The sequence below is a fragment of the Myotis yumanensis genome, unplaced genomic scaffold (assembly GCF_028538775.1).
Source record: "Myotis yumanensis isolate MYYU_CA2020_CCGP unplaced genomic scaffold, mMyoYum1.0.hap1 SCAF_10, whole genome shotgun sequence".
Taxonomy (NCBI): Eukaryota; Metazoa; Chordata; class Mammalia; order Chiroptera; family Vespertilionidae; genus Myotis; species Myotis yumanensis.
The window spans coordinates 51,878,469-51,894,668 of NW_027223761.1; the positions used below are offsets into that span (position 1 = coordinate 51,878,469).

Consider the following 16,200-nt stretch of genomic DNA (forward strand, 5'->3'; position numbering starts at 1 on the left):
GTATTCTCAGCTGCTAGTCCATTTTCATACATTTGAGCCATACTTTTACAGTAAATAGTGAATGGAAGAATGCACGTTAAGCAATAGGATTGGAGAAAAAGATCTGGGCTAAACTGTTGAAAGTAAATATTTTACAGTGAAAGGAATCTTGGATTTGAAGTCAGAAAACCTGAAGCAATCTTTTGACTAATGACCTGCATTTTTACACTGGCTCTTCCACTTACCTGCTGTGTGGCCTGAGCAAAAGACTGACACCTTCAATCTCCTCACCTGTAAAATAGGGATAGCACCTACCTTACCAGATTAGTGTGAGAATTAAGTACCAAGCGATCGATTTTCAAAGGGCCGGGCACTAGTAAGCACTCAATAATGACACCGGCTGCAGCTGCTAACTTCTCCGCTAGGTCTTTTTCCATATTTGTGAGAAGTTAGGGTTAAGAAGAGCTTTTCTTTAACATTCCCAACCTGCACTGAAAAAAAATTATACTTGGTTTGCCAAGGACGAAAGGCCCCGCCCGGCACGCGCCATACAGGTCACCTACGCAGACGGCAGTCCTGGGGCCTCCACCGGAGCTCGGGGCCGCGGAAGCCGCGGACCACCCCAGCCGCTACAGAGCCGGGGCCAGATCAGGCTGGGCGTGGGCCGGAGCGGAACTTCACCGAAAACGGGTCTCTGCCACCATCCGATTCGTCTGCAGGCCAAGCCTTGCAAAGGGTGAAGGGAGGGAAGCCGGAAGTGACGCCAAGCCGCAAGGAACCGGAAATGACCCTCGCATGCCGGAAGCCGGAAGTTTATTCGTTTCCAAGACGACGTCTCCTCCACCGCTCCGACCAGGCGGCCGGAGTCCGGACGCTGGAACGCTCCTTCGAGGAGAGGGTCCCCGTCGACGGCGGCCGCCGCCTCAGCGACTCGCGGGGGGACACAGCCAAGGACGGCGGCCGCCGCGCCGGCCCTCTCGTGTGGAGGACAGACGGCCGACCCAGTCACCGCGGCGGCCAGCTTGAGGAAAGAGGGAGTGAAGACCAGGAGTTTTGTCTCAGCGAAGACACGGAAACTATCGGCGAAGAGGACGACGGCCACTGCAGCGTGTCTGCGGGAGCAGTGAGAGAGGACGGGGGCCCCTCCAGAAGGGACCCGAGAAGGGTCCTTGAAGACCTGGGCCGCCGCGGCGGTGGTTCCCCGGAGACAGTCAGGGAAGACGGTGGCCACGGTCATAGCAGCTCGTGGGAGAGTGTGAGGGGAGACCGCGGCTTTCCTAGCACCGACGCCGGTCTCCCTCAGGTCGGCGGCGCCCAGAGCAGTGACTCCGGGGGAGGCGTGGGAGAAGCCCGCGGCGCCGGAACCAGCGACTCCGGGGAGAGGGGCAGCGACGAGCTCCACCGCCGCCTCTGCGGCTCTTGGGAAGGAGGGAGCGTGGATGACGGCCCCAGCTTCAGTAGTTCCTCGGAAGGAGTGAGTGACGACCGCGGCTACGCGGCCAGCGACTCCTCCGGGGCGAGCGGCGGCCAAGGCTACAGCCGCCGCCTCAGGGGCTTCTGGGAGAGAGAGAGTGCGGACGGAGGGCCCCGCGGCAGGGGCTCCTGGGAGAGAGAGAGCGCGGCCGGGGAGGACCGCGGCCCCGGGCCCGGCGAGGACGAAGACGGCCGCTGCAGGGGCTCGTGGGGGACAGCGAGTGAAGACCGCCGCAGCAGCAGGGGCCAGGATTCGCCTCCCCCTCGGCGCCCGTGGGATCGCACCATGCCCGGGGTGCCCCGTTCGGACCCCTCCGCTTCCTTCACGGAGTCGGCAACCCCGTGTGAGTCCGGTTAATTGCCTTCGACGACCCTCGTCGCTGCCACGCGCCCTCCCGCACTTCTGCGCAAATCAGCCTTGTCTTTTCTGGCCGTTCCCTTTCTCCGCTGTCACTCCTCTTTCCGCCTAAGTGACCTATTTTCAGTAAGTCCCAGACCTTCCTCATTTTAGCTTTACTCCCTTTCTTTCCCTCTGCACATTCCCGAAACTTCTCGCCCAGTGATGTCCACGCTTGTTAAATCTCATGAACCCTTTTAAGTTCTTACTTGACTTCTCTGAAGCATTTGACCCTGTGGAGATGACATTAGACTTACCTGGTTTTCTTCTTCCCATTCTGTTGACTCTCCCTTTCCATGGCTGACTTTTCTTCCATCCTCTCCTTAAATGTTGCTTCTCTCTCCCTCCCGCCCCCCAGTGCCATCGCTGGCGCTTTATGTTATGTACTATGATTTCAGCCCTACTGAGGACTTCCAAATCTATGTTATTCATTCAGCCATCCAGTAAATATTTATTGAGTGCCGAATATGTGCTCTGTCTTAAGGATATTAAGAAGATAGGCATATCCCTTACCTTCTACTGGGAAAGATAAATACTGAGCAAATAATGACTAGTGTGATGAATATTATAAAGAAGAGTAGAGTGCCATTGGTTCCAGTTTACGGGCATCAGAAAAACCTCCCTAATGCTGGACACATCTACTACTGAGATCTGAACTCCAGATCTCTCCTCTGAGCTGCAGACTCATCTAGAAGTCGCTTCTGGAACTCTTCTGGAGCACCTTAAAATCCACATGTCTGCAGTGTAATTTTAGCCCTGGCTGGGTGATTTAATTAGTTGGAGCGTCATCCTCTACACCAAGCATGTCAAACTCAACGGCTACCAAGGTTTAACTTTATGTGGGCCGCAAAAAAACAAAAGCTTCAATTTTCATAGAAACATAGGTTTATTTTGATACTGAATACAAAGGGCTGAACTAAATGAGTCATCGTTAACATAAAGTAATAGGACATTTTAATAAAAATTAATATTTTTTCTTGAACATTAACTTATCAGACACTGAATAACTGCACAAATTAATAAGTGTAACGTAAATAAACCTATTTCTTGTTCTCCGAAAGGGAAATATTTCCTGTTACGCACACCAAACAAGTCAGTCCAAGACTAATGACATGGCAATTGGTTGCTAAAAATATTTACTGCTGGTATTCGTGGAGAGGAATGGTTGGCCTGCACGTAAGGCATGAAAGGGAAATGAATGCAACAATTATAGTAATCGGTCATTAGTTCAGTATTAATAATCTATGTGTATAAAAGGCTAATATGCAAAGTGTCCCTGCAGGAGTTCCGGGAGCCTGGGAGTTCTATTGCTCGCTATGACATGCGCTGACCACCAGGCTGCGGAGCGAAGGAAGGCCCCTGCTGGCAGCTGGAAGGCCCATATTGGCCCTGATCACCTACCGCCTAGGGACCCTACCCATGCATGAATTTCATGCACCAGGCCTCTAGTTATGTATAACAGGATATTGTAAATATTAAGTTACGAAATTTTTATTAAAACGTTTCTTACATACCAATATATTGGCTGGGCTGCAAAAATATTCATTGTGGGCCCCATGCGGCCCGGGGGCTGCGAGTTTGACATGCTTGCTCTACACCAAAAGGTTGCTGGTTTGATTCCTTATCAGGACACATAGCTAGGTTTTGGTTTTGATCCCTGGTCTGGGCATGTATGGGAGGCAACTGATTGATGTTTCTTTCTCTCTCTCTCTCACTGCCCTTCATCTCTTTCTAAAATCAATAAAAACATATCCTTGGGTAAAGATTAAAAAAAAAAAAAATAGCCCTAGCCTATTTGGCTCAGTGGATTGAGTTTCTGCCTGCATACTGAAGGGTCCCTGGTTTGATTTTGGTCAAGGGCACATGCCCAGGTTGTGGGCTCCATCCCCAGTAGGGGGCATGCAGGAGGCAGCTGATCAGTAATTCTTATCATTGATGTTTCTCCCTCTCCCTCTCTGAAGTCAATAAAAATATGTTTTAAAAATTCAAAAATAAAATAATTTTGTATCCACATGTCCTCTCTGTTCTCCAGTGTTTACTGTCTCAATTGTGCCACACCACTCAGAGAACTAAACCAGACTCCTTGAAGTTATCCCAATACTCTTTCCTTATTTTGCCCACTGTTACATCCAAATTCAGTTCAACCTGTTTTTATAGTATTTTTTGAATATTCTGTTTCCAAAGCCATTCTCTGGGTTGAGGATCTCAATCTTTCTGCTGTAGATACCATAGCTATTTTCTTACCTAGCCTCCCTGCATCTCTAGTGTTGCATTTTTGCTCCCCAATGAATTCCCCTCACCTGCAGCCAGTTCCATAAATCCAGCATTACAAATCTGATCATTATTAGTCTTCTGTTTAAAATCCCTCAATGATTCCCCCTTTAAGTGCTTCTAGTTCTTCATGGCTCCAGTGGCTTCTGCTCTAGGTGAGCTGAGCTTACCTGTGTTTCTCTGTATTTGCCCATCTTTCCAGATTCAGGGTGGTAGTTTGCCGAGACCTCAGTTCTCTGATCAGTCTAAGAAAAGTTACTGGTTTTCAGTTTGTTTTCTCCTGTGTATAAGGGAATGATACTTCCATGCTTTTTAGACATTAGAACTGAAATGGAAGTCTGATTAAGAGGATGTTAATCATAAATATCTTTGTATTAAATTATTTGGAAAGTCAAAGTGATTTTGTGCTTTCTTTTGTCTTACTGCTTTAGTCTTTTTCTATTTTTTGGCATTGTAATATATTTTAAGCAATTTGATTTTTCAGTAGGCGCCAGGAAGAAGGTGCATTTTAGTAGCATACATGATGCAGTACGCGCTGGAGATGTAAAGCAGCTTTCAGAAATAGTAGAACGTGGAGTCAGCATTAATGAAGTTGATATTCTCCATAAATTTACCCCTTTACATTGGGCAGCACATTCGGGAAGTTTGGAGGTAAGCTAAATAAAACTGGGATAAGTTTACAACTGTTAGCACTTTTATAAATTTAGCAAACAGGACTGAGGCATTGCAAATAATTTCTTTTTTAATTCAGTCTATCATTAGATGTTTTGTTTAGTTACAATGGCTTTATAACAAATTATCCCAAAACTTGGTGGCATAAAATAACCATTTATTTATGCTCAGGACTGAGCGAGGAGTTTGGTTCTCAGACACAGCTTGTCTCTGCTCCATGATGTCTGGGGCTTTAGCTACAGATTGGAAAGCTGGGGTTGGGTCCTTCTGAAGGCTTGTTCACACAGCTGTCTGGTATATGCTGGCTCTGGGCACCTTAGTTTTTCTTTGTGGGCCTATTTGTGAAGATTCTCCACCTTGCTAGTTTGTACTTCCTCACAGTGTGGTAGCTGGGTTCCAAAGGAAAGCATAAAGGGTAACTTAAAGAGGATAACAGAATGAATACCTCGTTCTCTTAAATCTTAATGTTTTTTGCTATAGTTGCTTCAGATTTTTAGAAAACAAATGGAATATTATAGGTACATTTGAAATCCCTGAGCACCCCTCCAGGCACTATTTCTCTCCTTCCAAATCCAGAGACAACTATTACCCTGAATTTGGTGTTTATTATTCCTATCTATATTTTATGCTGTTATTGCATATGATTATATCATTGCTCTAAATGACATATTTTAACTAAATGATATAACTAACATTCTGCAATTTGATACATGTGATTAGATATATGTATGCTAGTTTATTTCTTTCAGCCATATTGTAATAGTCTATTCTTAGACTAATATCAGAATTTATTCATTTTTCAACTGATGGATATTTAGTTGGTTTCAATTTTTAGCTAGTACAAGCATTCTTAGTGAATTTTTAAATGCAAAACTTCTTATTCTTGGACTAGATACAAAGCTAACTAAAATTTTTCTCATGATTCAAGGTTGTGTATGGAGAGCTTATTTTATTTTATTTATTTTTTTTTTAAATTTCTGCTTTTAAAACCTTTTTTTTTCCTTTTTTTTTTTTTTTATTTTTCGCTTAAAGTATTACAAAGGGTATTACATAAGTGTCCTTTTTTCCCCCCCGCCCTTGACAAACCCCTACCCTCCCTTACCCCCCAGTGTCTTATGTCCATTAGTTATGCTTACATGCATGCATACAAGTCCTTCGGTTGATCTCTTACTCCCCTCCCTCCTGCCCCCCAACTCTCTCTGGCCTTCCCACTGCAGTTTGACAATCAGTTTGGAAAGCTTATTTTAGCTACTACATTTCCCCAGCCTGTGGGCTGCAGTGGGTCTATTCACTATGCAGACTTTCCCCCCTGCTACACAGGCAGAGACTGCTTTCTATGAATATGGCTTCTCTGTGTGATTTCTTGTTTGTTTGGGCTTCTCTGCTTCTTGGAACCAAATCTGGTTTGGAGAATCTCTCTCCACCAGTTTGTGTGCCTCACTTGAATTGTTGTAAATAAGGATTTCCCTTTGGCCTTTTAGTGACTTCCTCTCAGCTGGCAGAAATATGCCTTGATGGCTCTTTCTGCATATACAGCCCTGGGTGGGGATTTTCTCTGCTGTTTCCTCCTACATCCCTCTTTGATCTATAATTTGGCAGCTTTCCCATCTGTTTTTGTGGTTTGAGTTTCAGATGTCTTCTACTTTCATCAAAGATGGGGTTTTCTCCCTGTTTTTCTCTCTTTCTTTTTTTGGATGATTTTGAAGAGATGAAATACTGATTTTACTCTGCCATATTCCAATAGAATAGGGCTTCTCGATATACCTTTAATTTAATCTATTTCCTGGTATCCTTTCAGCTTCTCTGATTACTCTCACTTAGGCTTCTTTGGTTAACCTACCCTGCCTAAAATATAAAGATAGGTATTGCTATGATTTTGCCTTCTCTCTCTAGGCAGTTTCTTAGACTTCATTGGCTTTATCATCTATATACATAAAAGCCTAAGCGACTGAACGACCCGTCGACTGGTCACTATGATGTGCACTGACCACCAGGGGGCGGACGCTCAATGCAAGAGCTGTCCCCCTGGTGGTCAGTGTGCTCCCACAGCAGGAGCACCGCCCAGCAATGTGAGCCTCTCCTGCTTTCGTGGCAGCGCTACCAAGTGACGGCAGCCGCAGGCACAGTGGGGTCGGGATGAGCAGGAGCAGCGGCGCCCAGCCCGGGCTCAGGCTCCTCCCTGGCACCTGCCACTGAGCACACTACTACATCCCCGAGGGGTACCGGATTGCGAGAGGGCACAGGCCAGGGTGAGGGACCCCACTGGTGTACAAATCCATGCACCAGGCCTCCAGTGTCTACATAAAATGCATGGTTTTGCTTCCTCTCCTTAATCCTGGTTTATATATCGTGCCTGATCAACAGCTCATGCATATCTGACTAGCATTTCAAATTCAGTTGCTATAAAACTAAGCTGTTATTCTTTTCTATCCCTTTCTTAATTTTTTTTATCAATTTATTTTTCACCACCTAAAGTATTTGTTTAATAACAACCTCAGGAAAAAACCCCACAGAACTATTATAAAACAATATTGTCAGTTGGTGTTCATTGTAATATACAATACAAAGAAATTAATTTCCTCAGAAATCTGAGAAGCACCAAATGTGACCTATTTTGAAAAGTCTGCTTGAGTTGTGTCATTTTTTTTACAGAAGCAGTACACATCGACATTTCTGTAGTTGAAGGTGCCCTACATGGTGCACATTGATGTACTAGGAACTGATCACTAGGTCCTTTGATTCTATTCCATCTTTGTCTTTTGAATTTGTACTCTCCATCCTGATAGCTACTGCCTTAGATCTAATAGATTTTCTTGATTTTTGTCTTGTCTATCTCTAGTTCATATTCTGTATACAAAGTTACCACTCTAAAACTAAAATCTGATATTACTTAACTCCTATCTATAGGATAAAGTTCAGACTAATTAATACAGTAGACATATCTCCAATCTCATCTCCCAACATATTTGGACATTTTGAAACTAGACATTTTAGATTATATATTGTGGCAACTCTGGAGTCTGATCCTACTCCTTCACCCCTACCCAGGCATGGTTGTTCCTATGTGTTTATTTACTTGCCTAGACTAATTTTGTGGAGTCTGTTTTCCTAACAGTGTATGGCCACTGCTCAGTTGTTCCCTCTTTTAATTCTTGTTTTTATTTTTAAGCCTGGCTCCCTAGGGTTCACCCCTGGGCCTGCATATTTTAGTGGTCAGCCAGTGACTTATGAGAGCATGTGCTTAAATACCGTAAGGATTTAATCTTTTACTGATGGGTCTGTGTGGAGAATGTTTTCAAAATTCAAGCAGCTTACAAGCCAGCCTAACATCTTTTAAAAAAAATATGTTTGCAAGGCCTCATGTTTAGCCAGGGATATCTTGTCAACTTAGTCCCTCTTCAGTCTTTTCTGGGTCTGAACAGCCTTGTACATGCACACAGCCTTTTAGATCACAAGGGATAAATGGAATCTTAGTAAGGACCACTTTGGCCATCTCATTTTTTGGAATTTCCTATTAATTTTCTGGGTAGTCTTTAGTTTTGTGCATGCCCCAACCAGTATCATGACTTTAGGCTAGCTCTGATGTTGGCTTTCTTGGATTGTTCTGAGGAGCAGAATTGTTTTTGACAATGTGTCTGGGCATGGAATTTTATGTGTTCAGCTCCTAATAAAGTCAACCCCTCCAGCAGAGCAGTGGAGCTGTCCACCTAGTAGATCTCAGCACCATGCAGCAGGGATAGGCGAAGCTGTAGTTTCAGTCTCCTGTTCTTACTGAGATTCAGTAGATTTTCTCATATATATGCTTCTCATTTTATTATATGCCTTTGGTCAGTTTCCAGTCTTTAAATTGTTGTTTTTGACAACTTTGTCTAGTTTTATCATTGCTTCTCAGGGAGGATTTGCCAAGCTCCTTATTTACCCATTTCTGAATTCCTGCTTATTTGTCCATTGATTTTTGATAAGGGTGAACATGTAATCTAATGGAGAGCAGATATTAATTTCATTAAATGGTGCTGGCATAATTGAACATTCATATGTAAAAAGAACAAACATTGACTCATACCTGGCACCGTATAGAAAAATGTACTCAAAGCAGATTATAGACAAATTTGAAACTTAATCTTATAAAACTTCTAGAAGAAAGCATAGGAAAAAATCTCTGCAAATCATGTATCTGAACTTGAAACCAGAATAAGAGACTCACAACTCTAGTAAGAAAAGAAAAAAAAAAACAATGAAAAAATGGCAAATAACTTCAATAGACATTTACTCAAAGATAATATAGATGGCAGTTGAATTCATAAAAAGATATTCATCATCATTAGACATTAAGGAAATACAAGTTAAAACCACAAAAAATGCCACTACACACATATTAGAATGTCAAAAAAACAAACAAAAAAACCCAACCCCCCACAGATAATTCAAGAAATGACAATATAAAGTATTGGCAAGGATATGTAATAAATGGAACTCTTATACATTGCTGGCAGAAGTATAAAATGATACAGCCACTTTGGAAAACAGTTTGGCAGTTTCTTATAAAGTTGAATATACTTATCTGGGTTCTAGCAATCTCACTTCCACATACTAGTATTTACCTAGAACAATTAAAAAAACCTATACATAAATGTTTATAATGGTTTTATTCCAGTATCTAAACAGTGTTAGTACATAGTAGTGTACACACAAATATTTGTTGAATAAATGAATTATTTACAGTGATTATTAGTGAAGTTGAACTTTAAAAAAAATATATTACTGGCCACTAATCTCTGTGACAGGCAAATGATACCTATTGGTAAGCTTTCAACAAATGATAGGGCTGTGATTCCAATGATAGTCAATTTTTTTAAAAAGAAACTTCTTGAAGGTAGAGTCTACAAACTTGAACATATAATGACAGTAATACATCTTAAATGAAGGTGCATTTGATTCCTACCACCCCCTTTTTTCTATAAACCTCTTTTTAGAGAGTATCATCAGAATAACAAAGTTTGCCTTGATACAGAAGTTTCTCGACCCATTCAAAATCTATGGAAAAAACACAACAAAACAAAAAATAAAATCTATGGCAGAGGTTGCAAACTAGTAGCCCTTAAGTGAATTTGGCTCACACATACGTTTTTGTTTGGCTTGTACAGTATTGGCAAACATAAGATTTGGATCAGCACTTTAGTCACAGCAACAACTGGCTGGAATTGAGTGTCATCTGCACCTTATTGACAAGGAATGGCATTTCCAGTTTGTCACAGTCCCTACTGCTATTGTTTACCCAACACTAAGGCCTGATGTTGGTGTCCTGTCATTGTGCTTGTGCTTACACCTGGCTCCCTCATTCACTTAATGATGTTTCTCAGGCTGCAGTATTTCTGGATGACAGACTAAATTTAAAAGATATAAAAATGTTTAAAACATCTATCTTATCACTTATTAACATGGTTATTTTCTTAACTTAGTGCCTTCATTGGCTCCTCTGGCATGGAGCTGATATTACACAAGCAACTATGAGAGGCTGGACAGCAGCTCACATAGCTGCAATCAGGGGTCAGGATGCTTGTATGCAGGTAATAATTTTGTTTACTTTTAAAAAATTCAATAAGTTTACTTTAGCATAGTTTGTTAAGCTGTTGCTTTTATTCTAATAATTTGATCCTATAGATTTACTTCTAAATAAGAACTTATTGGATTCCATGTCTTAGATATTTTGGTATCAACTATCCACTGAAGGAAATGATATATGAGAAGAGGCCCTTTTATCTTCAAAGTAGTTGATTATCTGTCTAGATTGTTTTAAGGGATGTCACATTCATGCACAGATTATCTCCTTTATAGCTTTCCATGCCTAAAATTCCTTATTTAATGTGTTTCCTAGCTAGAATAGCACATTAATATGTGACAGCTACTCTAACTTATTTAGAGTAGCTGGATTTAATCAGTGTACAATAGACGGGAATTTGGAGAAATACAAAATCATATAAGCAAACACTCCTTGCCTATAAGAAACCTGAGATTCTGTTTGGAATGACAGGAGCTCTGCTCAGTACGTTACAAAGCAATACAAAGCACATTTTATGATTAAGGTTTTAATAAGAAGTACAGATGAGAAGAATTATAGAACTTAGCTGGAGTTAGAGAAAGTATAACTGGAGGAAATACAATTTTAGCTAAGCCTAAAGGAATAGGTTGATTTTAAAGAGGTAAGTAGTAAAGAAGCATTATTGGTAGGGAATATGTCAGGAGCAAATAAAAATGATGATGATCATTTATTGAACATTTTTAATGTGTCAAATCAGTCTCATTTAATACAATACTCTTATGAGTTCCACTTTTTATAGATTAGGAAACAGATTCAGAAAGTAAAGTGCCTTGCTAAATAAGCCACAAAGCAAGGATTTGAACCTATACTTTGTCCTCTTAATCTCTATGCTGTAATTCTATGTGAAGTCCCTGAATTGGAAAAATGAGATGTGTTCAGGGGATATACTATAACATAAGTTTGACTGAGTGTAGATGGTTTGTTCTGTGGACTGTTACGAAGTTTGGATAAGCTAGTTTGTAAAATGGAAAGTAGAATAGAGATTTAACTTTCATTTATATAGGAAAGAGGTTTTATGCACATACTACATATATATGTATACATTCACATATATATACACACATATGTACAAATGCACATGGAATGATGTAATGAAAGCACTATTTCAGGAAATTATTCTTTAAAAAAATATATATTTTATTGATTTTTTACAGAGAGGAAGGGAGAGGGATAGAGAGTTAGAAACATCGATGAGAGAGAAATATCGATCAGCTGCCTCCTGCACACCTCCCCACTGAGGATGTGCCCGCAACCAAGGTACATGCCCTTGACTGGAATCGAACCTGGGACCCTTCAGTCCGCAGGCCAATGCTCTATCCACTGAGCCAAACCGGACAGGGCAGGAAATTATTCTTGTAAAATGTATTCAGGATTATCTAGGATGAAGAGAGAGTTTGGTGTACTCACTAACTATCGAGGGTGAAATTAGGTGGTGGCAGTGGGAAAGAAAATGATTCAAGACATCTTCCAAAGCAGTCATTGACAGAGTATAGTGAGAAGTTAAAGTTTGAGTCAGAATTATAGCTAATTATGAAACTATAGATAGGGATATCTGGAAGGTTGAGAGATTTGAGAGGAAAGAGGTTGAGTTTAATTTGGCACATTTCAAGTTTAAGGTGCCTGTAGGACATTCAGGTGCAGAAGGTTCAGGCAATTTGAAGGAGGCTGGAGACAAAGATTTGAGGAGTAATGAACTATAGAGAAGAAAAATAGAGTATTCTCAAGAGTTGAAGAATGTTACTAGTAGGCATGGGAAGAAGCAGAGAAAAGAGTAAGGAATTTGGAGGAGGAAGTCTGAGAGGTAGAGCCAGGATCCATTAGGGCTATGCAAGTGAGGGAAGAAGTTTAAGAATTAGGCAGAGTATCAGTTACAGGATAAAACTAAGGGGAATAAAGCTTAAGTAATGCCACTGAACTTAAGAGCTCACTGTAGAGTGAGGCTGGCTGTATTTCTCTGCAATGGTGGAGGTGACACTCATTTTGCAGGTGGATTTGGAGTTGAGATATTAATTTGAGAAGTAGGAAGTGAAAATGGTAACTTTAGGAGTCATCAGGTTCCATTTAAGCTTTACTTGATACTTTCCTTCTGAGCAATAGACATTCCCTCTGCCTTGACTGTTCTTCTCTTCCTCAAGGTGACCTCTCCCTTCTCAGAGCAGGTGTGATGCCTTTTTTGTACTATACTGTTTAGTGCTTGCTTATCAAGGACAGCTTTGCATATTTGATTATCTTTGTCTCTCCACAGCCCTAATTCCCTATGTTAATAAGTCTTTATATTCTTTGTAGTGACATTTAAAACATAGTAAGCACTCAATAAATGGTTTGTGATGATTATTAACTAGTTTGTTAATGTGAATCAGACAAGATCATGATGGTTCTTCTACCTAAAACTCTTTTTTTAAAAAATACATTTTTATTGATTTCAGAGAGGAAGGGTGAGGAAGAGATAGAAACATCAATGATGAGAGATAATAATTGATGGGCTGCTTCCTACATGCCTCCTACTGGGGATTGAGTCCAAAACCCAGGCATATGCCCTTGACTGGAATTGAACCCGGGACCCGTCAGTCCTCAGCCCTGATGCTCTATCCACTGAGCGAAACCAGCTAGGACACTAATAATTTTTTAAAGCAATTACTCTGTACATTATATAGGGAGATGTACTTGTATCTGATGTAACCCATATACAGAAACTGGGCCAATTGTAATTCAGATAGAATCTTCTCAGATGTAGTTAGAACTTTGATTTGGAGCTTAGATCTAGTTACTTTAATAATGAAATCCTTTTATTCTATCCAAAACCAAGTTAATAAAAGATTCTGTTTTGAAAAAGTGGAAGCTTAAATTTCAGTTTTACTAGCTTAACATTGAAGTATTTAACTTAGTGGTTATGAATCAGTGCTCATGAAAAGTGCGCTTTATAAATTGTATGTCCATGCTCAAATCAGATTGTGAAATCAGGTATTATAAATATCCCCTGGGCAGTATTAAAAAGGATCCCAAACATTTTCTTTGGATTAGCTAAGAACTTCTCACACTTTGCCTGTGGCACATATGTAAGAACATAGCAATTACCTAGGTCCGTGGTCGGCAAACTGCGGCTCCCGAGCCACATGCGGCTCTTTGGCCCCTTGAGTGTGGCTCTTCCACAAAATACCATGTGCGGGCACACGTATGGTGCGATTGAAACTTTGTGGCCCATGTGCAGAAGTCGGTTTTCGGCCTGGGCGAGTCTATTTTGAAGAAGTACTGTTGATATTTGGCTCTGTTGACTAATGAGTTTGCCAACCACTGACTAGGTTAATAAATTGCTTGCCTTTAAATAATCTGCAACTACATTTGTGATTTAACTTAAACTCATTCTTATTTCTCTATTTTTAGGCTCTTATAATCAATGGAGCAAATTTGGCAACTAAAGATGATCGTGGTTGCACTCCTTTACATCTTGCTGCGACACATGGACATTCTTTCACTTTACAAATAATGCTCCGGAGTGGAGTGGTGAGGGATTCCTGCTAGTATGTGAGAATGTATAACCATATAAGTGAAATAGCATTTGGTAGCCCAGTTATTTCTTCCTGACTTTTAAAATATCCTTTATGACTTTAGGGAAGTAATTTGATCTCTCTCTTTAGCTTTTCCATCTTTAAGCATAGGAGTAATAATTTAGATAAATCTTCAAAAAACCCCAAAACACCCAGTTAGTAGTGTAAACTATTTCAGAGGCTATGGGGTTCTTCATATCAGCTCAGAGTTTAACTGGGAAGATTCTGAAGCTTCTAAACATATGTTAACCAATGATTGTAAGTCTTTCTGAATTTCTGTGTATAACTCTTATTTCATACTAGTGGCCTGGTGCACGGATTTGTGCACATTGAAAGGAAGTTAATTAGAACACATATTTTAATATCGCTATTTGCCCTTTCTCTATAATAGAAGTGTCAGAGATGAAAGAAAATTAGTAAAATGTATATGAAAATACATTAATAAGTACATTAATAAATTGATTAATAACAATAACATGATATAAAAACAACAAAGACATGATAAAACAACAAAAACATGATATAAAAACAATATTGATACAAACAATGACTGATAAATTGATTAAACTTATTCTAGTATCTCCCTATATACCACATTAAGAATAAAAACACTTTCAGAGTGCTTGACTAATTTCCCTTGTGATGAAGTATTTACAACTCTAATGTCACATACTCTTCGAACTCGAGAGAAAGCAACATATAACTGACCATGTCTGAAAACGGGTTCAGGTAGGAATATTCCTACTCTGTATAGAGTTTGTCCTTGTGATTTATTAATGGTCATCGCAAATGCTGGCATTATGGGAAACTGTCTTCAAATTAATTTAAATGGGAGGCCAGTGTCAGACGGGGACAAATATTGCACATGTGCGAGTCAATATTTATTTTTAAATTGCCAGTGTGCATCATATGTACCAGCCGGTCAGTTGGCCGGTTGGACGAACAGACGGTCAGTCACTTAGCCTTTTTATTATTATAATCTATATATAAGGCTAATGTGCTAAGTGTCTGTCTGGGTAACAACGTCACATAGCGACACTCGGCTTCCTCTCCCTAGCGACTGGCCTCCTTCAATTTCTTCAGCCCAGGAATATGACTTGCTTTATAGCAGGTGGAAACATTTTACACTTCAACCAAATGTCTGTGAAGCATTTTCCCGTGCCTCATCTCATTTGATCCTCACAGAAGTCCTGGAGTAGGTAGATAGCAGACTTGGTGGAATCCTATTTTTTGTTCTTTATTGATTAAGGTATTACATACGTGTCCTTATCTCCCATTAACTCCCCACCTTCTACTCATGCCCTATTTTCTTTTCCTTAGCCGGAAAATGGAGATTTAGAAAGCTTAGAAACTTGACCCGACTGAAAAAAAGTAAGAAATGGTGGAACTTTGAAAAGGACTTCAGGTTTTCTCACTGCGTAGAATATAGTTAAACACTGCTGCAGTTAAATATTTTACCCTTTGTTCTCCCTGCATGATCTACAATAATAATCTGCTTCAGTTTGATATTTACTGCTGTGTTGCTGACAATTACCTGAAAGAGAAGTTGGGGTGCTTCACTGGGCTGGAAAAAGTTCAGCTAAATCAGAAGCAGGTCTAATTAAGCAATTTTATTGTGTGTGTGTGTGTGTGTGTGTGTGTGTGTGTGTGTGTATATGGCTAAGTTGACTTGCGCATGCGCACTACATATAAAGCTCTCTCTGGTGCCAATCGCGGCGTGTGTTTTGATCTGTCATTGTCAGTTGTGAATTTGGTTAATAGTTCTATTATAGAGAAAGGGCAAATAGGGATATTAAAATATTCTAATTAATTTCCTTTCAATGTACACGAATTTGTGCACTGGGCCACTAGTGATTTATATCTCCAGAAATGTCATTTATTACATTTGTTTTTAATATTATGCAATGGTTGTAAAAAATAACTTCTGATAAGAAAATAACTACCTATATTGTAGTCATTATTGTAAGAATTGGTGTTTCTATAGAGAAAAAGTAAAAAATCAGTATTTTTTCATTAACTCTTTTTTGTTTGTTGTTTGCTTTTGTTAATCCTCATCCGAGGATATATTTTTTTCCTATTGCTTTTTAAAGAGAATGGAAGGGTGGAGGAGAGACAGAGAGAGAAACATTAATATGAGAGAGACACATTGATTGGTTGCCTGACTATTTTATAAAATTTCATTAGTATGTTATTAGCTTGTGTGTTCAAATCAGTGGTTTCAGTACATTTTTCTTTTATATTTAGTGTTTGCCGTATAGTTTTAA

The 16,200-nt window shown here is 40.3% G+C and overlaps 1 protein-coding gene across 3 annotated transcripts in view; it reads left to right on the plus strand.

Annotated features, from left to right (window-relative positions):
* Positions 1 to 811: 811 nt before the first annotated feature.
* The window catches only part of ANKRD42 (ankyrin repeat domain 42), a 52,775-nt gene continuing 37,386 nt past the window's right edge, over positions 812 to 16,200 (plus strand). Inside the window, exons 1-4 of one of the 3 annotated variants that reach the window (XM_070425728.1) lie at positions 812 to 1,796; positions 4,605 to 4,771; positions 10,252 to 10,359; positions 13,773 to 13,892. In XM_070425728.1, coding sequence (XP_070281829.1) covers positions 1,739 to 1,796; positions 4,605 to 4,771; positions 10,252 to 10,359; positions 13,773 to 13,892 — 453 coding nt within the window. In that variant the 5' untranslated portion in view covers positions 812 to 1,738. The remainder of the gene's footprint in view (positions 1,797 to 4,604; positions 4,772 to 10,251; positions 10,360 to 13,772; positions 13,893 to 16,200) is intronic. The other 2 variants (XM_070425729.1, XM_070425730.1) reach the window with 2 other exon arrangements.